The sequence below is a fragment of the Microplitis mediator genome, chromosome 7 (genome assembly GCF_029852145.1).
Source record: "Microplitis mediator isolate UGA2020A chromosome 7, iyMicMedi2.1, whole genome shotgun sequence".
NCBI lineage: Eukaryota > Metazoa > Arthropoda > Insecta > Hymenoptera > Braconidae > Microplitis > Microplitis mediator.
The window spans coordinates 18,055,104-18,080,052 of record NC_079975.1 but is presented as its reverse complement, the minus strand read 5'-3'; the positions used below and the strand labels follow the sequence as shown (position 1 = coordinate 18,080,052).

General features: G+C 26.9%; 4 protein-coding genes across 11 annotated transcripts; 3 read left to right on the top strand and 1 right to left on the bottom strand.

Annotated features, from left to right (window-relative positions):
- Window positions 1–1,307: 1,307 nt before the first annotated feature.
- On the top strand, window positions 1,308–9,220 carry LOC130672297 (CD63 antigen-like). 4 transcript variants are annotated; one of them, XM_057476789.1, is made up of 6 exons: window positions 1,308–1,646; window positions 2,322–2,510; window positions 2,612–2,782; window positions 4,273–4,491; window positions 4,578–4,639; window positions 5,972–6,184. In XM_057476789.1, exons 1-6 carry the CDS (start codon window positions 1,584–1,586, stop codon window positions 6,024–6,026), a joined length of 759 nt encoding a protein of 252 aa, XP_057332772.1. In that variant the 5' UTR covers window positions 1,308–1,583; the 3' UTR covers window positions 6,027–6,184. The 4 variants fall into 4 exon arrangements, with proteins under 4 accessions (XP_057332772.1, XP_057332775.1, XP_057332774.1 ...); XM_057476792.1 differs by lacking the exon at window positions 5,972–6,184 and adding an exon at window positions 9,202–9,220 and having other exon boundaries at window positions 1,310–1,646; XM_057476791.1 differs by lacking the exon at window positions 5,972–6,184 and adding an exon at window positions 5,380–5,648 and having other exon boundaries at window positions 1,310–1,646.
- Window positions 9,221–10,352: 1,132 nt separating this feature from the next.
- On the bottom strand, window positions 10,353–14,025 carry LOC130671912 (ubiquitin-conjugating enzyme E2-24 kDa). 5 transcript variants are annotated; one of them, XM_057476050.1, is made up of 5 exons: window positions 13,884–14,025; window positions 13,219–13,353; window positions 12,924–13,107; window positions 11,073–11,220; window positions 10,353–10,899 (listed from the first exon to the last, which is right to left on the bottom strand). In XM_057476050.1, exons 2-5 carry the CDS (start codon window positions 13,347–13,349, stop codon window positions 10,802–10,804), a joined length of 561 nt encoding a protein of 186 aa, XP_057332033.1. In that variant the 5' UTR covers window positions 13,350–13,353; window positions 13,884–14,025; the 3' UTR covers window positions 10,353–10,801. The 5 variants fall into 5 exon arrangements, with proteins under 5 accessions (XP_057332033.1, XP_057332030.1, XP_057332032.1 ...); XM_057476047.1 differs by having other exon boundaries at window positions 13,688–14,015; XM_057476049.1 differs by having other exon boundaries at window positions 13,779–14,015.
- Window positions 14,026–14,519: 494 nt separating this feature from the next.
- Window positions 14,520–18,883, top strand: LOC130671909 (RING-type E3 ubiquitin-protein ligase PPIL2). The gene is made up of 7 exons (XM_057476039.1): window positions 14,520–14,745; window positions 14,868–15,403; window positions 15,492–15,640; window positions 17,680–17,952; window positions 18,036–18,187; window positions 18,269–18,607; window positions 18,679–18,883. The coding sequence occupies exons 1-7, from the start codon at window positions 14,714–14,716 to the stop codon at window positions 18,749–18,751; spliced, it is 1,554 nt and encodes a 517-aa protein (XP_057332022.1). The 5' UTR covers window positions 14,520–14,713; the 3' UTR covers window positions 18,752–18,883.
- Window positions 18,884–19,324: 441 nt separating this feature from the next.
- LOC130671911 (putative ankyrin repeat protein RF_0580) lies at window positions 19,325–22,195 on the top strand. The gene is made up of 3 exons (XM_057476045.1): window positions 19,325–19,611; window positions 19,671–19,734; window positions 19,812–22,195. The coding sequence occupies exon 3, from the start codon at window positions 19,852–19,854 to the stop codon at window positions 20,986–20,988; it is 1,137 nt and encodes a 378-aa protein (XP_057332028.1). The 5' UTR covers window positions 19,325–19,611; window positions 19,671–19,734; window positions 19,812–19,851; the 3' UTR covers window positions 20,989–22,195.
- Window positions 22,196–24,949: the final 2,754 nt, after the last annotated feature.

Here is a 24,949-nt window from a genome sequence, read left to right as displayed (position 1 = left end):
TTCATAATTGTTGATAAAAACAGTTTTTAGTACATTTACAATTATTCATTTGATTATAAAAAATCAAACAATGCATCTGTTATAGAATTACTAACATTATTTGAATTATTGTTATAAACATTTTTTTTTTCCTTAGGTGACTAACGGCCCTGAAAGTGCCATGTGCCCGTTCGTTATGAAAATTAATTGACAATGTACTTATATTATTATTTTCATCCGAAGTACAATCAAAACTGTTATTAGCCATATTTTTATTAAAAATTTTCCTTTAAAATGATAGTAGCTATTTTATCGGATCTCCAAGTTTACTGAATAGAGCGAAAATAGTAAAAGCACACAAGATAAAAATTGCCGTTGTCGAGAGTGCAAGTGAGAACCTCAATTCGTTTTCTATACTCACTACTCTTTAATTTGTTTCTTTAAATATATCTACAAATTACTGGAATAAAGAAAATGATAGTTTTTCAATTATGTATTAATATTTTCATGAAAATTAATTTTTGAGTCCATAGTTTACTAGACACTGTCACTAATGCATTGTCAGGTAATGTTAGAAGTGACCTAAAAAAAAAGTTAAACGGAAGAAAATCGAGTCTATTGTAATTAGGAATTTCACTATAATGCATATTAAATTTTATATATAAATCCAATAAAATGTAAATTAAAATCAACATTATTATTATTGTTTTTTTTTTCTTCTATCAACATTATTTTACCAACTGGAATTAGAAGTATATCACGCTCAATCGCGTTTGTAACTTAAAATTGCACACAAATGTAACAGACATTTGTCACGACATCCAATCGAAACTACGGTAACATCAAACACTTACAATCAGTACTTTTCCTATTTTATTTTTTTACATAGATGTCAAAAAAAATTGTTATAAAAAAAAAAAAATTTTTGTTATTCTTTATTTTAAGTATTTTTATTCAAATTTTTTTGCATAATATGAAACTGAAAGAAATAGACATCGGACAACATTCCTATTTTTATAAACAAATTATTTGTGAATAGAGTAAAATTTTTTGAATATACACTAAAATATTTTTTAAAGGAATTGACATGAAATTTAAAAAATTCTTTTCTATAAGTATTTTATTTGTTTGTGTAAAACAAAAAAAAATTTGTTATTATCCTCTACTTTCAGGATCATTTGTTTAAGTAATGCAAGAATTTACATTTAAAATAGACATAATCATAATTGTTGGCATATTTATTTTCACGAACTTGCTGATTTTTTTTTATTTTTTCTCCCACTTTACTTAGGATCCAGTCACAACGGCGTCAGTCATCTATCGCGAAAGGTGTGCGCGCGCAGTACAACAATAAAGACAACAACAAAAATATCCGGCTCATTTCAAAGCGGGATTTCGAAGCGTTTCGACGTAGATTATATTAATCGTATGTTAAAAGAAAAGAAAAACAAGTGAAGTAGATAAAAGTATAAAAATAATAAGTAAAACTTGATAATAAAATTCACATTCTTCATTCGTGAAACGAAAAAAACAAGTGGGTGTGTGTTATATATTATATTTAGTGTTTCAACGTCAATAATCTTAGGATTATTTAAGTAGTCAAGATGGTGTCCGGAGGAATGGCTTGTGTCAAATATCTTTTATTCCTTTTCAATCTTATATTTGCCGTAAGTATATTTAAATTATAATTTTATTTTTTAATAATATTTTTTCCTTCGTTGTCCATGCATGATTGTTGTGCGTTAAGCTTTTGAACTGGAAGCTTCTTTGAGGCCGCTCGATATTACACACACACATACATAGTTTATATATATATATATAGTCATCCTCACCTACGCCAGGAACCGCTGCGAATGTGAAACACGAACGTGTGTTATTTACGTCTCAATGGATTTTTCCCCTTATTTCTTTTCCATCTTTTTTTTTTTAATTTATTGATGTTAAAACATTAAATAGATAGAATGAAAAGGAATGTAAAAAAGTGTTATAAGAAAAAAGATGAGGAAAAAAAATATCAGATTCATTGAATCACATATATTCTCAGAATTTAGGATATCATGGCCACTTCTATTTGTACCGGAGAACAAAAAGAAAAGAAGAAAAAAAAAAGTAGATCTTTTAAAGGTGGAGCTCAACAAGCGTAGGATGAAGTTTTTTTTCTTTCTTTTTATTTTTTTTATTTATTCATTAGACAAATACGTGAGAGAGGATAAATTGGATAATTAATATTACTGAATGAACGAATCAGCTATATTATATAGCATAATGAACAATTGTCTGTAAATTGAATAATAGCGTATATAATAAATATAATACCATAAATGAATAATTTTTAATTTCAGATAACTGGAATAGTATTTATTGCGGTCGGAGCGGTAATTCTGGCAATGTACAATGACTATAGTAATTTTATGGATAATTGGTTTTTCGCTGCACCTGTATTGATGATCGTCGTTGGGGTTACAGTCTTCCTAGTATCCTTTTTCGGATGCTGTGGAGCAGTCAAGGAGCATCATTGTATGATAATTACTGTAAGTTATTTTTTATTTAAAAATATTTACAATGTTATTAAATTATTGTGGTCAAGTGGAATCTGTATATACGTATATATATTTTTTAAATTTTTATACAGTTCTCAGTGCTGTTACTGCTGATTTTCGCTTTGGAGCTTGGCGCAGGCATCTGCGGCTACATGATGCGCAATGAAGTAGGCAAGATGCTACAATCTCGTCTTAATAATACAATGCCTTTGTATAAATCAGATTCAAAGGTCCAAAAGTCTTGGGATGTTATGCAGCACGATGTAAGTATTTTGTTATCGTTATAAATTACTTTATAATATTGTACAATGGTGGAAAGGCCAGATAGACATTTATAGCTGCCATCTCTTGGACGTCGATGTGCTTGTGAAATAATAGCGACGTAAAAGTAGACCTTGCTTATATCATAAATCAATATTCTACCCTTATACGCGCAGCCTTTACATATATGGTATAGTGACACTCCTCAGTATATTTCCTGCCCTTCCCCTCTTTCTATTTTATATTTTACTAACGTAATATGGTCAATGGCATCCTCGCGTGTATAGATGTAAAGAACCTTCCTCAACAATAGATTGTTCTAATCTTCAATAAAATTGAGCCTCTTGAAAAATCTCAACTGCTGGCTTTTTTTTTTTCTTTTTTCTTTCGTTCAATTTAGCTTTTTTTGATAAATTTAACATCATACTATGCTGTTACATAAGCTATTGAAAAATAACTGATATAAACAAAATCTAGAGTGTCTAGACTGGCAGAATTATGTGTATGTAGATAATAGGGAAGTCGCGTGTCGCTCATGATTATGACATGACCATGTGCTGAGTTCTACCCTCTAAAAATTCTGTAGAACGTTCCCCTTAATTTATTTTCCTTTCTTTATGAGTTTGACATTTCTAGACCATTGAAAAATAATATTTTTATTTCAAGTTTTTATTCATAATGCGTTGCTTCCTTTCTTTTGTGTACGTGATCCATCGTTTGTGCGGTAAAGTCTTGAAGTCATCGACCGCAATGATTAATTTGCTCAAACTAGTGTCCGTTCAAGTTACCAATATAATGATTGCATAAGATTGTCATAGTGAAAGGAACATTTCATAATAATGATTTTAATAAAGTATAAGGTTTACTTTTTATTATTCTAGTGGCAAGGTCGTCGAAAATTTTCAATTTTCCAAGTAAATTGTAATATTTGATGTGGCAACATAATAAAATCAAATTTCTATTTATAATATCTCACTTTTGATGCAATTCAAATACGTTGTCTATCTCTAATAGTTTATTATTATTATTATTGTTTTTTTTTTAATGGAATAAATTATAAATAATATAAAAGTTTTAGTTTTTTAAATTTACTTTTGGGTCGAATAAAAATTTAATCCAACTATTAACCGATTATTTTTTTATATTATAAAATTACTGAATTTCAAATAAATAAATTTTTTGTTAATTACTCGTTCTGAAATATTTTGATTTCTTTACATTGAAAATGTGGTGAAGTTATTCAAAAATATATTGAATTAAACGAAAATCTAAAATACTATTGATTATGTTTGAATAATTGTATTTTCGATTGTACAAAAATTCAGAGATATATGGCACTGTTTAGACAGTATTCTTCCATAAAAATTTTTTTAAATATCAAATTTAACAAATCTTAAATAACGACAATTCTAATTAATACATTAACTTGTTATTTTTATGTTTTAATTTTTAAATAAATAAAAATTATCTTAGTTTTATTACAATCATTTAGTTTAAATGCTGCGGTATTGCTGGATCATCAGATTGGGCTCTTTTATACCCTAATACTGAACTGCCAAATTCATGCTGTCACGAGGTAGCTCTCAACCATAAATGCGATTCAAATTCAATTACTGTCAGTACTGAAGGGTGTATGAAAAAACTGAAGGATGCTATTGAAGATAAGGCAGTTATTCTTGGAGCAGTTGGTATTGGAATAGCTCTTGTTCAGGTAATTTATATCATGATACAACAAAAAATAAATTTTTATTTTTTTCTTATTTTTGCAAAAAATTTACTGTTAAATTTTAATTTCAGTTAATTGGAGTTATATTCGCTTGCTGTTTAGCTCGATCGATTCGTCGTGAATATGAGACTGTGTAAGCTGACAAAAAACAGTATCTATAAATTTCAATTGCAAAAGCAAAAGACAAAAAATAATTTGTATTCGCCTAAGTGTGCACTTTTGTACCGAAATATTTGTTCTTTTGCACAAGCTATATTTAAACACTTATTTTTGATGTTGTTAATATCGTTATGAATGCACAATCCACAAAGATGCATTGTGTTTTTTTTTTTTTTTTATATATATATTAATTCGTATATAATTTTATCGTACAAATTAAACTTTTGCTTTATTTCTTTAGGATTATTATTTTAATAATTTTGTATTTTTGTACGAAAAAAACAATTGATAAACTTGTATTGAAACAGCTATTAAGTCGTTCTAGAGTGTACAATTTTCACATGATGTAATTATTAAAAAATTTTCACTTTGTTCGGTTTAATTTTGTTTTTCTTTCTGAAAAGATTGTAAAAGCTTTTTTGTCAAATGGCTTAATGAGCTTACACATTCGACTTGATTTCAATTTTTAATTATTGATTAAGAGAGAGGATGTAATCATCAAAGCTTTTGCTTAAAATTCAATCGCCATAAGCATGTATGTATCTGTCTTTATTCTGGGAAATTGGTATCAGGGCTTTTTTTATTGACCTGTATATATAAAACTATACATATATATAAAACTTATTTTCACGCCAATGGCACGTTTATAGATTTTTATGTAACTCACATCACTCGTATTTGTTCTAACTTTCGGTATATTTCAATATGCTTCAGAACACAAAATTGAAAGGCGCTGAGATCAAAAATAATTAAGCGTGTCTGTGTAATAAAAAAAAATGTAATTAAATAAAAAAGATTTTAATATTTATTCTTCAACGTACTGTACTACGGTTGTCAAGAATCTGAGCATCAACACTTTTTTGTATTTTTGGGAAATAACCGTGTTATTAATATTAAGTTCTTCTGCATTTAAAAAATTTAATTCGCTTTAAAATGATGAATAATTCATTCAATAAGAAACAAACACAAAATTTACAAAAAAAAATAATAAATTCTTGATAAAAAAAAGTATAAATAATCATAAACTGAAATATGTAAATTCATTTATTGAATCGTTAAACTTAAATATATATATATATATATATATATATATATATATATATATATATATATATATATATATATATATATGTATATATATTATTCTGTTATTTTCTGCATTGTTAAGTTTATGTAGAGTTGAAATATAATGAAAAATTTTAAAAATTTCGGTTAGAACCGAATTCTAAGTGAGACTAACAAAATAACATATTTATTACTTATTTTATCTTTTCTTTTTTTTTTTTTTTTCTTTATTTTTTGAAAGTACGTATAGAAAAGTCACTTATGTGCGACGAAGAGGATCGATCAATGAAAAATGAAAAGTTGTCAACTTGGGATAGAGGGTGTATTTATTTGATTACAAAATGTGAGATTTTAATCTCCAGTTATTGTTTTTTTTGCCTATTGTATGCTCTTTCTGGCGCTTGTTTGAACTTTTCTCCAATCTAACTGCATTTTTTTTTGCACCATGCAAGGCCTCTAAAAACTCAAATAATTTCACTCAATGAAGTATCAATAACAAATAAAAAAATTAATTACATACCAAATAATAAAAATTTAACTATTCATAAAAATGATACAATATTTCAAATTACAGTGAAACCACGGCACATTGATGAGCTACCAATTAAGAGGCATAACATTTTCATATAATTAAATATAATATTATTCATCATGCATTAACTCAGAGGAATTTTATTATTTTATCACTTAGTTCTGCTTATTGAACGCGTATTGAAAATAATGATGCATTAATTAATAAAAACAGACGATAATCTTTTCATATTATTTTCAAAATTTTATCAAGTTGTAAAAACAAATCCATTTGATATACACAATTTAAATAAAAATTCACAAAACTAAAAGCAGTTAAAAAGTTTGTAGTGCATACTATCATCTAGAAAAAATTTTAACTGTTTTTTTTTTTTGAACTGCCAGTTATATCCAAACAAAAATGTATTCAGTTTGAATGGAAATTATTCAAAAATTATAAGAAAAATTTTTTTTTTCTTCAATTAAATCATGAAGTAAATAAATTGAAAAGTAAATAATAACTTGCTATTAACTTCAGAAAAATGTAAAACAGCTTTGAATACTCTAACAGTATGGCTCCTTAAAAGCAAATTGGCTTGCAACCGCTTCTGTATATTAATATATAATAAAAAAAAAAAAACAATATAATTATAAGCTATAAATCCAGGATAGACCGTCAATAAAAAGTAAAACAAGAATAGTTGTATTGTATGGTATTGATCGCCGCTTGCTTCATATAAAAAGAACTTTTAACGTTTTATTTTCACGTATTTGTTATTATATCACTTTAACCAAAATAAAAAAATAGTCATTTATCTTTGCCGTCCATAGATGTTTTTTTTAATTTTAATAATTATTGATTTTATTTCGACCGTCCATCCTGGAATAAAATTGATTTTATTTACATATATATTCATTCAATAAATTTAAAGTTAGTTATAGAGTATAGGATTCAAAATATTTTAAATGAATCTCTTTAACAATTATTTAAGATTATTATTTATAAAAATATTAACCGACTAAATTATATGTTTATATTTAACAGTTAAATCATACATAATTAATAAGTATGTACTTCTAATGTTATTGTGTCCTTCCTTCTTCGCTCGCACGTTACACTTAAAAATAGAAACAATAAAAGGAACGAAGTAAAACATAAATAAGAAGGAAACAAAAAGTTTTCAATCACAGATTTAAATTAGAGTGTTAAATGGTCTGAACAAAGGATAATCCTTTTTAGGGTATTTTCGGAATTCAATACATGTATATCACGCAGATGGCTTCTTAATACATAAAAAGAGTTTGAATAAGATTAATTCAAAATTTAATTACTAACTTTTTCTTTATTTATTGGTATACAATTATGTATGTTAAAAAATTTCAGGTAACAGATGTAAACATTACTTGTGGAGGGCAGTTTAAATTTGGAATATAAAAGTTGTGCTTAAAGGATTTTTTTTTTTTAAAGTTTTTTTTAGCCGATCTATGGGGTATAAGTGTTGAATTTTAAGATTACTCAATAATGCAAACTAAAAATTACTCAATACATATATATAATTATTATAAAATAAATAAATCACAATTCATGGTGATGTATTTATTAAAGTTAAAAAAAAAAAATTCATGTAACGATGCAGAAAAAAAATATTTAATTTTATGTCCAAAGTTTCGCCCATTACTATTCACGAAAGCATCAACTGTAATTGATGTACTCTTATATTAATTAGTTGATTTCTTTTTTTTTTTTTTTTTTATTCTTGAGCAATATAATCTTATTTTACATACTTTTATCATTGGTATTGTTATAACAAAGAAAAGAAAAAAAAATTTTGTTCTTTTTAAGAAGTCAGTGATCTATCTCAAAATGTTTAGGAATTAAAATATGTCCCGCACGGAAAAATATATATCCCGACAAAAGATTATGTATGCGGCTTATATGTTTAATATTGTCGTATATGTATGCTATTTTTCCGACACATATTCCCGAATATATATTTTTTCGTATGGATTGCGAAACATTTCAAATCCATTAGTTATTAATTTTGTAATTTACTTTTTAACCACGTACATTTATAAAGAATAGATGATGTAGCCTGAAATTTATACTGTTATTCAAACGATTTTATAGATTTCATGCCAATTTATCTATGTTCCTTAAGTCTACGTGTATAGGAAGTAAATTTCTCCAGAATAATGTAGCTAATCGATTTGTAAAATCGCTTGCATATTTGAGACAAATCACTTACCTCTATGATATATACTTGGTCTATTGATGAAATTATTATTATCAGGCCGCGATAAAGACTGAACAAAGATTATTATAATCAGTATTAAAAAAATAATAAAATTATTAATTACAAAAAAGTTAAAAACTTTAGAACAAATATTGGCTATATATATAACATTTACATTTTTCGATTCGATATTCTACAAAAGTATATTTTTGTCGTTTTTTTTATTATACTTCATGTATTTTTACGACTGACTTGTAATCATTTCAATGTAAGATTAATAATTAGAAATTGATAAAAAATTAAAATTAAATATTGATAATTGAATTTATAAACAATAAAAAAAGAGAAAAATTAAATTATGAATTTATCAAATTCTATACTTCGAAAAACTAAATGATGTAAGTTAACTTATTTTGTTTCGTTTGTTTTTTTTTTTTTTTTTTTTTTTAACGGAAATTTTCGTAATGAGAACTAATATTTAACTTTATCACATAATTGTTTAGCTTTAATGGTGTATTAATAAATAATTTATGCGGAAAAAATTATTTTTTAAATATATCCTTCATCATAAAGTATAAGAAACATAATTAATAGAAACTAATAAATTAAAAAAAAAAAAATTATTGTACAATGTTTTATGTATTTTATTTTTATATTGATACCGCAGCAGTTATTAATGATACTCAATTCCATCACTTGAAACGAATATTAAAGTTTTATTTTACAGATAGCAGAATTTATAAGTTATGTATATATATGTATACTTAGAGGTTTTCTTTTTTCTCCATCGCTGTTTTCCAATAGGATATTGAACAGATATGTGGATTCAACCACTTCGCAAATCATAACTCCACGCAAGGAGATATTTACAAAAAATGGATTTTATTTTGCAAAAATTTTAAGAGTATGCATAAAATTTTGTTCACAATGTTATACATTGTTTTTAATTTATACAAGGCTGTGCTTAAGGCGTGACTTTTTTTTTCTTATTCTTTTTTATTTTTTTGTTATTCATCTTTTTTTTGCTAATACAGATTTTTTTTTTAGTAGTTTAAAAAGCAAAAGCAAATATCTATGCGTTAAGAGTATACTATTTACAAAGTGGGATCGTCCATCCTCAACTCGTCGATATTTGTCACGAGCACTTGACGGTATTAGAAAATAATTCGAAAATTGGAGAAACCATTGTTTTTTTTTTTTTTTTTTAAATTCCTTATTGGTTACTATCCTAAACAGGCCATGTGCCAGAATTTTTAAACAGCTTAATAAGTAAAATTAATTTTCAGTTTTTGCGATGTATTCTTTTAAATCTTCTTGGATATTTTAAATTACTTTAAAAGAATTGTTATACTTATTTTTACATAGTAAAATATACAAGAAATAAAAATGATTATACTTATTTACAATCACAACTAATAAATGTGATGTATATTAAAATCAGAAAAATAAAAAAAAACTAATGATGCAGAATAATGTTTTCCTTGGCGCGTACATGCATAAATATTCACAGGATATAGGATTCAAAGGAGTCTTAGTAAGTTTGTTTATATTTATCTTTATGCGGCTATAAGAAAAAAAAATAGCATACCATACAAGTCTTTTTAAAAACTAAAATTAATTAGTATTATAATTACTTATTATTACCTTAATTATTATTTTTTTCATTTTTATTATTAAAGTAATTTATGATTGATCGTAGATCACTTATCTTTTCTCCTTTACTTTCCGCGGTTAAACATTATTATTAATATATATATATATATATATATATATATATATATATATATATATATATATATATATATATATATATATATATATATATATTTTTTTTTTTTTGACACTACACTGTAATAATAATTTACACTTAAAAGAGTGTATTTTTTAAATTTATATTTTCAATAAAAAATAAAATAATATATCATTAATGATTAACTCCCAGCTCATGCCTTAACAAACTACGATACAAAATAAAAAAAATACGAATCAGCATTCACTCATCTTCTACACATTAGTTCTATTATCTTACATACAAATAATCACAATCTTAGTCGAGCCGGATTTTAATCGTTATTAGTTTGTAGCTGAAACATTTATAACTAAAATTTTTTTATTATTAAATTTTTAATTTTACGTATTTTTTGGATAAATCTTAAACTTGAATCATGAGGATTAAAACTAAAGTCCACAATGGACTTAATATTTAGGAACGTATTTTGCGCGTACACGCACAAGAGGCATTAAAATAAAGTTTCGTGAGAGCAGCGCAATGGATGGTTAATTGGCATGAGGCTGATAGGAGTTAGGTATGATTTTGAGCAAAAAGCTCATGTAGCATACCGTTTAGTCCAAAGTCGTGCTATGCGATCATGTTCTTCTCGATTCTGTAGATACTGCGATGCTATACTACCAACCAAAGGATCCGCTGAAAAAAAATAATATTAATAATTAGAATTAGAAAACTATGATAAATTAATTAATTATGAACTTGAATTAACAGAAACGATTATTTTTATTTTTTAGAGCTTCTTTAGGATAAACAATTTTTTTATTCATCATCTATAACATCTTTCAATAACTGATTATAAAGTCACAAACCTGGATTACAGTCTGTAAGTAGTGAGCAGATGGACAGAAGAACTTTGGAAATAGTTAATGCAGGAGACCAGTTGTCTTTAAGTATATCAAGACATATTACACCTTGACTATTAATGTTGCAGTGGTAGATACGTGTTCTAAATGTTACCTGAATTGAACAATATTTTTTTATATATAAATAAATATATTTAAGCAATTTTTACTAACTATGGTTCTTGCATTTGTTTATGATTAAAAAAAAAATGTCTTGATTACGGCAAAAATATTTTTAGTATTCAAAATTTTTGAATGTAGCTTTTTTATGAATTCGCTATCTATTCTGCATAAATTTAAAATAAATACCTTAAATATGAGGAGTACGAAATGTATTATTTTCATTTTTTAAAATTATATAATTTTTTTTTTTTATAAAAATTATTTAAAAGAAAAACAATTAATATCGACTACTATGTATAAACCCTTATTCTAATAGCAAATTTAATAGAAACACTTAAATATGCATTATTAACAAAAATAATTGTCAAAAAATATTTTTTGATTTTCAGATTTTCAGATTGAATAAGCTTCAAATTACTTTTTATCTAATGATTATCGATTTTACTAGGGTTTTAGGATATCCGGCTACTGAATGACATTTAAGTATATTAAGTAGAGAAAATCACAAACTGAGATCGAAATGGTATTTTTTTGTTATCAAACTCTTATTTTAAATACTAAAAATAGTACATTTTTGTAACCATTACTTTTTTGGTTAAATAACAAATGTTTACTTAAAAAAAAAAAAAAAACAAATAGGTGCTAGATTAAAACATGAAAAAATTAATTTAAATAAAACCCATGAGGCAAATAATTTTGAAATTTTGTAATTTACTTGTTTTGACATTTACTTTTTTCATTGTATAGTTTTTAAAGAGTGAAGATAAATTATATATTGAAATTCATGTGAAAAATACTTGAACGCCTTCGTTCAAGTTACCAAATTTTAAGGGTTGATTACCCAGAGAAAAAAATATACATATTTGTATTAATTTATCGATCATCTGACCTACATTTTGAAAATTTTGTTTGTGGAAGCATAACTCTTGATTTAAATTTTAAAATATTGCTCTGAGACCTATAACGTTCGTGATTTGCCAAATTTACAATTATTTTTGACTGCTTAAAAATATTTCTGACCTTGAACGTTTATTTTTATGATTTCGTTTGAAGTATATAAAAATTTTCTTTATATGGCCGTACAGTTCTCAACAAAATCGTCATTTAATTTTTTTTTGTTATATAAAAACTATAGCAGTAATGATTTTATCAAAATTGAGATAAAGAATCAAATTTGTATTTCTATGACTAAAAACTATCTGACCTACCGAATCGACTCAATCCGCTTTTTATAAATAATTTTATACTCTATAAAGCTGTATAATTGTTAAGGTTAAAGGAAAATTTTTTTACTATAAAAAATAACGCGAAACTGAATTTAAAAAAATTGCCAGTGTTTAAAATAATAAACTTTATAGCATTCAGAGCGACCTTATAGAATTCGAATTAAAAGTCATACTTCGAGGATAATTTTAAAAAATGTGAATTCAAATAATTCATTTACTTTATGGATAATTTTTTAAATCCAAAAAATGTTTATTGAATAAAATGCATGTTTATTCAATTTAAATAAATTTTCTAAGCAGGAATGATAATTTACTTGATTCAAGAAAATATCATTATTGCCGCTATAATAAAATATTTTTGATTAAATCAAGTAATATTTATTTGAAACTGCGATTTATTTATCTCTATGTAGGCACAGACTTATGTATTTTTTTTTTCTTTTATTTTTGTTTGTTAGGTAATACATACTTTTGGAGGTTTAAAAGGATACTCCGGGGAAAAATGTATGTCCAGAAAGAAGACGCCTCCCTCATACACTGATCCTGGCGGGCCTAAGATAGTAGATACCCATTCATATAAGTTATCTCCCTTAGGACCTGCACTACAATTAGGTGGAGGATCCAAAGTAATTTCTGCTAACTCTTTTTGTATTCTAATAAAATTAGATAATTTGACATAAATAATAATAATAGTTCATCGATAAGAACATACATAACAAATAGTGGTAGTAAATAATGAAAAAGTAAATGAGGTTATGATGTACCTTTTGGCTGATGTACCTAATGCTTTTGACATTTTAGGATTTGGCTTGGCTTCTTTATTCTCTGGTTTATTGTCTGCCAATGATGATCCTCTTCCTCTACCAGTACCACTAGATCCAGCTCCAGAAGACATTGTTCTATAAAATCGACATGTTTTTTTTTTTTTGTTTATAGTAAATATTAATGATCTAAAATAAATTTTCACACAGAAAAATGATTAGTTGTTGATCAATTAAAAAGCTTTTGGTAAAAATTTAACCAAAAATAATAGTAATAACAATAGCTACAGTAAAAAATAAAAAAAATATGAAAAATAAAAAAAAGTATACATAATGAGTACTTTTTGTTTCGAGTTTTCACACCGTGTTGACAATTTTATATGATTACTTAAGCGTCAATGAAAATGTTATCGACAACAGTATCAAAACAATATGATGGTCCTTTTGACGATTGAAATAGATAATATCGTACCGGTTACTCTTGAATATCTTAGACTCGTCGGAATACGACAATGGAGGTTTGAGGTACAAGGGCACAATATTAACTCACAACAAAGAACTACCTTAATTTTTGAACATTTAGTTTTCAAGGTTAAGAGGTTGAACAGGGTCAACTGATAATTTTTTTTCACTTGATATATTTTAATAATTCAGGTCAATCTACTAACTATTTCTTAGATTACCCGGGCGTCTTTTTCACGATTTCTTTCTTTTCTTCAAGCCTCGCTCTCTCTCTCTCCCTAGATTGTTAAATTCCTTTTTGCACGCCGAACTGCCGGGAACAACCTTCACTGATTCCCACTGAGCACAAGCTACACAAGCGCACAAAATAGACACTAATTTCAAATCGTCGGCTCAGGAAATGGCGCCACATCTTTTATATGATTTTAACTAGAAATAGCTATGCATTAATTATACTTACATCAATAACTCTATGTTTATTATCTTAAATTATAAATATTTTTATATAATCAGCTATTGAAATAGCAAAGTATTTTTTTGTTAATATATTATTTGAGTATAAAAAATGATAAATTTTAACTATGGGGTAAAAATATTAATATTTTTGTGTTTGAATATCGGAACTAAAAAATAAACTAAGTAACAAGAACGGACACACATATAAATAGTATTTCCGGTTATAGTTTTTCCAATGAGAAAGTCTACCTCGGGTTTTTACCTCTCTCCCATAAATTATGAAAAGCGCATGCGCTCGCTCATTAACAAACCCCTATTTTATTTAAGTGGGGGTTAAACTTCGACGGTACCCGAGTTATGCTTTCTCATTGAGCCAACTATAAATAATCAATATAGCAAACTTTACTTACATACTATTGGTAACAGTGATAAATAATAATAATAATATTTCATAGATCAGTGCCATCGTTCGACAAATTTAAAAGGTTATGTCAAACAAATGTTTACATTTATAACTGTATGTCAATAAAAGTTGAAATAATATATATTTTATTTATAATATTAAAAATTAATTATCAAAATGGGAAAACGACAGCATCAGAAAGATAAAATGTGAGTTAATTTATGATATTACATTGCTTAGTTAGTTATTGTAAATATATTTTCATGTAATTTACGAAATTTGATTTGTGTAACCTGATACCAAGTATTTATTGACTTTTTTTTTAACAAAGGTACCTCACTTATACAGAATGGACGACTCTTTACGGTGGGAAAAAATCAGGCCATGATTTAGAGTCTAGTGAAGATTCAACATTTCGGAGATTACCGTTTAATCATTGTTGTGTTAGTTTACAACCATTCGAGCATCCTTATTGTGATGTTGAAGGCAATGTTTTTGAATTAGAAGCAATATTAAAATATGTTAAACATTTTAAACATAATCCTGTTACGGGAAAATCATTTGACATTAAAACACTCATCAAGTTAAACTTCGCCAAAAATGCTTCTGGAGAATATCATTGTCCTGTTCTTTTTAAAGTATTTTCAAAATTTTCACATATTGTTGCTGTAAAAACGACTGGAAATGTTTTCTCATGGGAAGCTGTTGATCAATTAAATATTAAAACAAGAAATTGGAAAGATTTAATTAATGATGAACCATTTACTCGTGCCGATCTAATTACTATTCAAGATCCTAATAATGCTACTAAATTTAATTTGTCAAGATTCCATCATATTAAAAATAATTTGAGAGTTGAAGATGAAGGTATTCAAAATTTTTTAGAAATTAAAAAAAAATTTTTTTTTTACTAGCATTGTTAATTTTTGAAAATCATGTAAATAACTTATTCTAGAAACGATTCGAGAACGCAATGATCCAAATGCTAAACTTAAAACAGTCTCAGCAGAGACAAGTGATATTTTGGCACAACTTGAAAAAGATTATAAACCTTCTGAGCAAAAAGAAGAATCAATAAAAGTAAAAGCTGATAAATTTAATGCTGTAAGTTACTATTCTAATTAATACTAAATTCTGTTTTTAAACATGCACTTGCTGTTCTATTTTTGTCATTTATAAAAAATCACGATGTCTTGGAGAAAAATTTAATTACGTGCATAACTCCACTAATAAACTTCTTTTCTTTTTTTTGTTTTTTTAATTAATAAATAAATAAAATTCAATTGTAAATAGATACTATGAATGATTATATTGGGCATTTTATAAGATGATATTTAACAGGGTAATTTCTGTAGTGTGTTTATAAATGCTCTGCTCTAAAGCCGATTGTGCAATTAATAAATTTTTCATAAGATTTACTTTTCAATTTATTATATTATAAAAAAAAACTTGTAATATAACTATTAACTTTTAATAGAAAATTATATTTATTGTCTACGTGATTTTTTTTTTAAGTTTTATCTCTTAAAATAAATTCGTATGATTTTGTGTAACGATATCATCGCAATAACTTGTAATTCTCAATAGATTAAAATATAATTCTACAAATTTTCTTTGGATAATTATCTCGAATGCTTGAAACTGAACGAGGTTGATTAAATAGTTCAGACATAATAGCTCATTAAAAACTACTAAAGAAATTTATTTTTGTCGATTCAATTCTCAATAACTTATTAGAAAGTTATTACTGAAAAACATGAACTTGACTCAGCGAAATTAACATTAAAGTCCATCAAATAAGTCTAAATTTCTAATTACTAAAGCTTTTGTAAGCGCATTTTAACTTCCCGCTAAGAAAATTGTAAATTTTCAAAAATTCGGGAAGTTATTGTTTTCACCCCGATTTACGAAAATCGAAATTTCATCAGATGGCGACGTTTTGAGTTCCTAGGAAACTATTCTCACTATTTTCAGAATGATGTCGGAGTGTGTGTGTGTGAGTGTTTGTGTGTAAACTCTTTGTAACTTTTTAACTAATGAACCGATTTGGATGGTTAAGGCAACAATCGAAAGAGCTTGTTGGCCATCAACTTTTCTGAAAATTTCAGATCATTTGACCAAGTAGACTCGAAAATATTGGCGAATTACGAAAAAAAAAAATTTTTTTTTTTAGTTTTTTATTGATTTCTCAGAAACGACTTATACGATGGATTTCAAAATCTTGTCAGCTCTAGAACTTAGTAAAACGCGTCGATTGCCGCCTTAGCCATCTCAATCGGTTAATTTGTTCGAGAGATATCGTGGGAGAAAGAAATGCTAAAAAACGGTTTTTTTTCGAAAACAATGGCATACAAAAGTATTTTCGAGCTCGAAGAGCTCGAAAATGTATTCATAGCAATGTTTTCGAGCTCAAGGAGCTCGAAAACAGCGAGAAGTTTTGAGGCTGGCCCGCAGGGTCAACCGATAGACAGTTTTTTTTACATTTGATTGGTGTTTGAATCTACGAGTAGACTATTATCGTGGGTTTTATAAATTGTGATAAATTGAAATTTAATCTTTATTAATTCAAAATTTTTTAGTAATTTTAATTGGATCATAAAAAAAATTAATTTGGAATGATTAAGTAATCAAAAAATCTAATTTTTTTCACCGGCTGCTGCTGATTGGCATTTTTCTTTGTTAATGTAATCAACTTCCCTTCAGTAAATTTCTTTTATGTTTTGTCTGGTAGTGAAAATGTCAACAACGTATGTTTAAATGTAATCTCGAGAGAAACCAATAGCAAATGACAGTCAAGTTCTAAAATAAATGGTTTAAAATGATAATTCATTTAAGAATGTAGAGTAAATTAGGTTTCTCGTATTATTGATAATTATAAAACAAATAAAGCTATGAATCGGTATGAATTCAAATAAAAAATTTTAAATGATACTAAAGTTTACTTTAATTTATAATAAAAACATGGCTATCACAAAATTATTATTTTCTTGATAACATTGATAATTTTTCGAGTTTTTTAAAAAACTATTTACATTTTTTATGTAAATATAAATATTTACGTATACAAGTACTTGATAATTCTTTAATCTTCTTACTTATTTTTTTTTTTCTCTCATATCAGATATATATCTCATTTATTTCAGGCCCATTATTCAACTGGGGCAGTTGCAGCAAGTTTTACATCAACAGTAATGCCAAGAGAAACAGTTCATCAAGCAGCAATTATTACCGATGATTTAGTTCGATACGAGAGGGTTAAAAAAAAAGGATACGTTAGATTTGTCACAAATTTTGGCACGCTTAATCTTGAACTTTTTTGCGATATAGTACCGAAAACTTGTGAGAATTTTATTAAACATTGTCAAACTGGTTACTATGATAATACTAAATTTCATCGATCAATAAGAAACTTTATGGTAACGTATAATATAATAAAAAAATATGTGAATATTTTTTTTTTACCGTTCATTGTTTATGTATACAATTTTATTTTTCAAAGATTCAAGGTGGAGATCCTACTAACACTGGTAATGATGGGAAATCAATTTGGGGTAAACCATTTGAAGATGAATTTAAACCTAATCTAATTCATCATGGTAGAGGTATTCTCTCAATGGCAAATTCCGGACCAAATACGAATGGGTCACAATTGTAATGGTTTAATTTAAATTATTTATTTATGTGTTCTATCCATTATTCTAAACTAAAGATATTTTTCTTTCCTTTTTGTAGTTTCATCACATTCCGATCATGTCGACATTTAGATCGTAAACATACAGTTTTCGGTAAAATCGTGGGTGGTTTAGATACTTTGAATACTATTGAAAAAATAGAGGTTGATAATAAAGATCGACCTATTGAAGATATTATTATTCTTCGGGCTCAAGTTTTTGTAGATCCTTTTCAAGAAGCTGATGAACAGTTAGCAACCGAAAGAGCTGCTGAAGCTGAAAGAGCTGCACAAGAAGCAAAAAATAATTCAACTATTAAAAAAAATAAAGAATCAAATAATGTTTTAAAAGCTTATCATTCAGGCGTTGGAAAATTCCTAAATATTGCTAAAGAAACTGAGTAAGTATTATTTAGAAAATCAATATTAATCACACTGTTTTTTATTGTTTATTTTTTATTATATTTTTTAGAGCTGTTGTGGGATCAAGTGTAGTACCTTTAAAGAAAAAGAAAAAAAATATAAATTCCATGGAACTGTGGTAAATTCATTTTTAAAAATAATTAACAGAATTTAAAATACATTAAAGCTGTAAAACATAATTTGTTAAACTAATTTATGTAAAATATAATATTTATAAATATATTTTTAATGATAGAAATAAAATTGTCACACATGTAATTAATACATAATATTACAGCGGATTCGTCATGTCTCTGATGGATTCATATATGAAGCGGTATTTTGAACAATAAAATACCGCCACATCTTTATTCCGTATTTTATAACTTGAGATTTATTTAAATTTTTGTTTATTGTGATTAACTTATATATTTTTAATTTTTAAATATTTGCTAATTATTTTAAATGATAAGATGGTCATTCTTTTTTAATTTTTTGATGTTTTTTTCGAGATTATGAGTACCCAAGTTTCATAAAAAAAAAATTGTTGACTTTTTGTTAAATTTCAATTCAAAATCGGTTACATGATAAAAAATTGTCACTTTAAGTTTAAAAAATAGTCAACAATTTTTGAATTTTTTCTCCTCCCAGAGAGTAAGTCGTCGTCGGTTGCCATCTCCACTCTTATAAAACAAGTCCAATGTCTAGTCTCACGCCAGTAGGGTACTATAGGTACTACACGTTAACAGTAAAGTTAAAGTATAGTGAGTATACTCGTCCCAACCAAAGAGTCTTTGTCGATTTAAATAAATACTTCATCGGAATACTTGAGAATCGAATTAAAATTTATGGTGGAAGTGTAGGAATGGAAGGTTAGCTCGGGAAATGAAAAAACGTCTCAATCTTGTATCAGGACAATCATATTGATTTGTATTATCCTGCATTTACTGTATTTAATTTATAATTCATATTACTGATATGTTCATCATCCGAAACTAATACGGTAACAGTATTTTAAATCTTTGTAGAACAAGTTACTTAATTCAACTCTCATATTTTTAGGATTCTTTTTATCATCGGAGCAATGCAGATTTAGAGCTGGTTTTCTTAATTTATTGTTTGCAAGGTTCATAAACTATATTTTATTTTCCATACAATAATTGTGGTTTGTAAAAAATAATTCTTAGTTTTTAATATTTTAAGATATTGAAATAACAATAAATCGACAAATAAAAAAAAAGTCATGGCATCAAATGTTATAAATAATGACGTAAAAGTATTTTATAATGCCATTGCAGAAAAGCAAATTGATATTATTAAACAATGTTTAGAGGATAATATTTTAATGTTTATTAAAAATAAGTGTATTAAACCTCCACTTCATCATGCAGTTTTAAGTGGCTGTAGAGAAATAGTTGTATTGCTTTTGAATGAAATTGATGATATTGATTGTGTTGATTCGTATGGTAAGACAGCGTTACATTTGGCCGTTCAAAATGGGTATGCAGATATTGTTCAAAAATTATTAAATGAAGGTGCTAATGTCAATATTACATGTAAAAGAAAAAAATCTGCACTTAGTTATGCATTAGATGAAATTGGTTCATTGCGCTCTCAACTTTTAAAAAAAAAATATTTGGGTGAAAATGATGAAGATGACAACAAGACTAAAATTGCTATTCGTAAAAATAATTTATTTCAAAAAAAACATTATAGTTTATATCAGTTTGTTCAAATCGCGGAGTATCTTGAGGAATGTATAATTAAATTCCAAACTATGAATTTATATATAAGTGAACAAAATTTACAATTGATTGAAGATTATAGAAGTATTGAGTATGAAGAGGATGAGTATTCTGATATGGAGTTAGACGTAGACTTTGTACCCAGAAATTTTTATAAACAGTGTGAAAATGAATTTATTATTATAAAAAATTATAAATTCGGAGTTGATAATATTTCGTTTTATGATATTTTGATAAGCGATACATTTAATGATAATCAATTATCAAATTATGCAAAAAATTTATTTCAGATTGATTATAAAGTTAAATTCAGATTATATGCCGGAATAATAAAGAATCGTCTAAAAAGAGGAATAGAAAGAAATAAATTATTGCTCCAAGTCAACCAAAATGGAAAAAATGATTATTCATTTTTTAGAAACCTTCAGTTAAATTTTTATTGTATTTATGAAATATTCAAATATCTTAATAACGAAGACTTGAAAAATTTAATAGAAGTAATTCGAACGCCAAGTATTTTTAATGATTGTAAATCTAGTTTGTTGAAAGAAAATGATCCAATTATTCAAATAATTAAACAAAAAAATGAAAATTCAGAAAAAATAAAACGAACAAGGATATCAATTACCCTCTAGATTATAAATTAATTAAGTTGAATTAATATTTATATTTAATAAAATTTTAGTAGTAAAAAGTTAATTAATAGTTTTGGATTTAAACAAATCAAGATTGTTAATGTAATTGTATTTTTTTAATTATATATAAACTTTATATTACTTTTAAAAATAGCCTAATTTTATTTGAATAAATAATTAATCATTTGATTTACAACTGAAACAATAAGTGATATGTTTTATTTAGAATAAACTTTATTAGAAAAATTATGAAATCGAATTCAAAATCTATGCCATACTGTCAAAAATTTGATGGAAAAACCACATCTAATTCCCGTAAACAAAGTGCAGCAGTATGTATAATACATGATTCAATCTTATTTGACCCAGATTTCTTACCTCGTATCTTTTCATGTTAGAAAATGAAGAAAACGTCGCGTCCCAATTGAGTCAAGTAATTGATAATGTACTGATATTGATTGTAATATTAAAAAAATAACACCCTTTTAGTAAATCTTAAAAATTTAATCAGTTTTTTTTTTATAACTCACCGTCGTTTAAATATTTTAGAAAAACAAGGGTACGAGAAAATTCGACGATAGTAATACAAAACATGAGCGTATGTTGAGTTTTGTAAGTATTTCGAGATTATACAATTGTTTGAAAATTATAAGAATGTCCTGGTATGAGGATATGTTGACCCACTCATGTCGGAACCGGAATAATATCCTGAAACAGAAAACTTAACCAAGTGCTTAGATGAAGATCTGTCATATGAGCTGTAGCACGCAAAAATATTAATAAATAATAAAAATACAAATAAAAAAATCTGAAAACCGCCTGACCCTTCGGGCCAGCCCCAAAACTTCCCGCTGTTTTCGAGCTCATGGAGCTCAAAAACATTATTGTGAATACATTTCCGAGCTCTTCGAGCTCGAAAATACTTTTGTATGCCATTGTTTTCAAAAAAACCATTTTTAGCATTTCTTTCTCCCACGATATTTCGCGAACGAATTAACCGATTTTGATGGTTGAGGCAGGAATCGACGCGTTTTACCAAGTACTAAAGCTGATAAAATTTTGATATTGATTTATCCAGCCGTTTTTGAGAAATTTAAAAAAACCAAAAAAAATTTTTTTTTTGAATTCTTTCGTCAACGGTTTCTCTTGAACGAATGAACCGATTTTGATGGTTGAGGTGGCATTCGATGCGGCTCATAAAGTTTTAGAGCTGATCAGATTTTGGAATCAATCCATCGAGCAAATTAAAAGTTATCCAAATAAAACATTTTTTGAAAAATTTTATTTTTGAAATATCTCCGAACGCACCCTACCGATTAAGCTCAAATTTTTACAGCTTCAAGATATTAACAAGCCGCGCCGAATGACACCTCGGAGATCAAAATCGGTTCATCCGTTCAAGAGTTATGAATATTTACACACATACATACGTACGCACATACAAACATACACTCGGACATCATCGTTAAATTAGTCAGGATAGCTTCCTAGAACCTCAAAACGTCAAAATCTGATAGAAATTCGGTTTTTGCAAATCGGACCGAAACCAATAACTTCCCGAATTTTTGAAAATTTTCAATTTTCTTAGCGGGAAGTTAAAAAAGTTAAATCACACTTTTATCGACATTACGTTGGAGTGTAGTTAACTAATTACTGAATTAATGGGAAATAACGAATAAAATTATTTGGGGGCTACCGGGGTTCGAACTGAGATCCTTCTGATTACTAGGCCGGGACGCTATTCACTGTGCTAAATTTGATGTCCAGATAATTATGATTTTTTTTCTTGTTAATTATTTAAATACAATTTAATTCAGAAATATTAAATCGTAAAGATGAGGTGAAATGTAATTTTATTTACTGAACTTAAAATTGTCTGATGAGTAATGATATATATTTATTAATTTGTAATTTTATGATTTGATATAAATGAATAAATTAAGAGTAAGATCAAATAGCACTACTAGGAAAGGGAGGGGAGGGGCAAAAGGGGGTAGGGTAGGCAAAACAAAGTACCCCCAAAATATTGAAAAAAAAAAAAAAAAATTTTTTTTTTCGTCTAATTGCTATAAATCCGATATATTTGCGGATTTTTAGCCCTACGCATGACACCCGGGGCAGAATGGACCATCCAAAAATTGTGAAAAAATGATTCTTTCATATTTTTATCGTCAAATAAAAAAAAATTTAATATATTAATCCATTTTTCGGCTGATTCTCTGTAGCTGGGGCAAATTCGGCCACTAAAAATATTCGAAAATAACATTTTATTTTTTAATTGATAAAGTTTTTGAAATAATGCAAAATAATCCGTAATCTAAAAAATCAAAAAACTCGTATTTTGGGTTCAAAATAATGACAAATAAAAAATATAGAATTGTTTTTTTTTTATTAAAATAACAATTAATAATTAAGCTAATCGAGAGGAAACGATTTATTACACCTAAAAAAATTTTTTTTGAGTATTATAAAACCAAAATTAGTTGTCAAGAGAAAGAAATATATTCTTCATGATGAAAACAATTTAAAAAAAAAAAATTATCATTTTTTGGAGGGGGGCCTCTCTACCCCACAAAAAAAATTTTTTTTTGCCTTCGTATCCACCAATGATGTGAAATGTAATTTTTCTTTATGTATATTACATATAATAAATTTGAATTTAATGAAATTTGATCAACTTTCAGAAATTTTTTTTTCAACTTTTTTAAAGGATACCCCATTTTGCGCGCGAAACATAAAAATTTCATGTTAACTAAAGTTTTGTACATAGCAATAACTAATTAAATGAAAATTATTGTATATCAAATAATTTTACTGTGTAGAAAATTTCAACTCTTGATATTAATCGTACACTCGTTAGACCGTTATGCCCTGGTATTCTCTGTATACATATATATAGATACATGTAAAGTTGATAATTTTAATATTAAATAAAAATTTAACCCAGGCTGAGGCATTGGCCAATGGTCAGCTGCCAAGGCTCGGCTTGACTAAAATTAAACTATCGGGCCTGGCCCTGGCCGAGGCTCGGGCCAATGGTCACTACCCAAGGCTCGGCTTAATTTAATGAAACCATTGGACCAAGCCTCGGCCTAGACTTGGACCAATGGTTAGCTGCCAAGACTTGGCTTAACGTAATTAAACCATTGGGCCAAGCTCTGGCCGAGGCTTGGGCCAATGGTCAGCTGCCAAAGCTTGGCAAGTGACAACAGGGCCAAGGCTCGGCCTATCGTCAGCCTTGGCGATTCCTACCTGGGTTACAGAAAACTATAATAACAAGTTATTTGAATAATTAAAAATTGATTAGTAGATTTTTTCATTTAACAAGAATCAATCATGGAACACTGATTCACCAACAGTAGCCCAACGTTGCAAACCGACAATCGGCCAGTCAAATGTAGCCATTCATTGGCCAGTCATCGGCAGCGTTGTACGACTGGCGTTTCCTCTATGGAAAATCACATTCTGATATGAAACCAGTAATACCATAACATATATATTCAAAAATTTTATTAAAAACTCATTTTGATTTGACTACGCTATCTTGATAAAAAATTAAACGGCTACTGGTAATTAACCAGGTTTGGGCCATTACTAATTGCCAATGCTTGGCCGAGCGACGACAGTCAGACATCGGCCAACCTACGGCATTTTTTCCATTAACGGCGTCTTTGTAAGGGAATACACGTATATAATTGTACGTTTATTTGAAAGTGGTTAGAAATAATTTGATTGCGCTTTTTGATTCTCAAAATGATTTAACTAATTGAAACAAAAAATTTATGCTTCGGTGCACTCTACATGCTAATAGTAATGAATATAACTTTTAAAAATTTTGAGTTTTAAATATTTCTTAAATTTATTAACATATCATTAAGAAATTATAAGTATCAAAATTTTTTTTATATTTATTGAAGTCGAAAATTGGGTTTTATAATAAAAATTTTATTATCATCTTTTA

What these genes read in the sequence shown, in the direction of transcription:
- LOC130671911 (XM_057476045.1), top strand. Translation starts at nt 19,852, where the DNA reads ATGGCATCAAATGTTATAAATAATGACGTAAAAGTATTTTATAATGCC.
- LOC130671909 (XM_057476039.1), top strand. Translation starts at nt 14,714, where the DNA reads ATGGGAAAACGACAGCATCAGAAAGATAAAAT. An exon ending in TTTGAGAGTTGAAGATGAAG is followed by an intron (nt 15,404 to 15,491) that starts GTATTCAAAATT and finishes AACTTATTCTAG; the next exon opens with AAACGATTCGAGAACGCAAT. An exon ending in AAGCTGATAAATTTAATGCT is followed by an intron (nt 15,641 to 17,679) that starts GTAAGTTACTAT and finishes CATTTATTTCAG; the next exon opens with GCCCATTATTCAACTGGGGC.
- LOC130671912 (XM_057476050.1), bottom strand. Translation starts at nt 13,349, where the DNA reads ATGTCTTCTGGAGCTGGATCTAGTGGTACTGGTAGAGGAAGAGGATCA. An exon ending in TTAGGTACATCAGCCAAAAG is followed by an intron (nt 13,108 to 13,218) that starts GTACATCATAAC and finishes TAATTTTATTAG; the next exon opens with AATACAAAAAGAGTTAGCAG. An exon ending in ATCCTTTTAAACCTCCAAAA is followed by an intron (nt 11,221 to 12,923) that starts GTATGTATTACC and finishes TGTTCAATTCAG; the next exon opens with GTAACATTTAGAACACGTAT.
- LOC130672297 (XM_057476789.1), top strand. Translation starts at nt 1,584, where the DNA reads ATGGTGTCCGGAGGAATGGCTTGTGTCAAATATCTTTTATTCCTTTTC. An exon ending in ATCATTGTATGATAATTACT is followed by an intron (nt 2,511 to 2,611) that starts GTAAGTTATTTT and finishes ATTTTTATACAG; the next exon opens with TTCTCAGTGCTGTTACTGCT. An exon ending in CGTCGTGAATATGAGACTGT is followed by an intron (nt 4,640 to 5,971) that starts GTAAGCTGACAA and finishes ATTTTTTGAAAG; the next exon opens with TACGTATAGAAAAGTCACTT.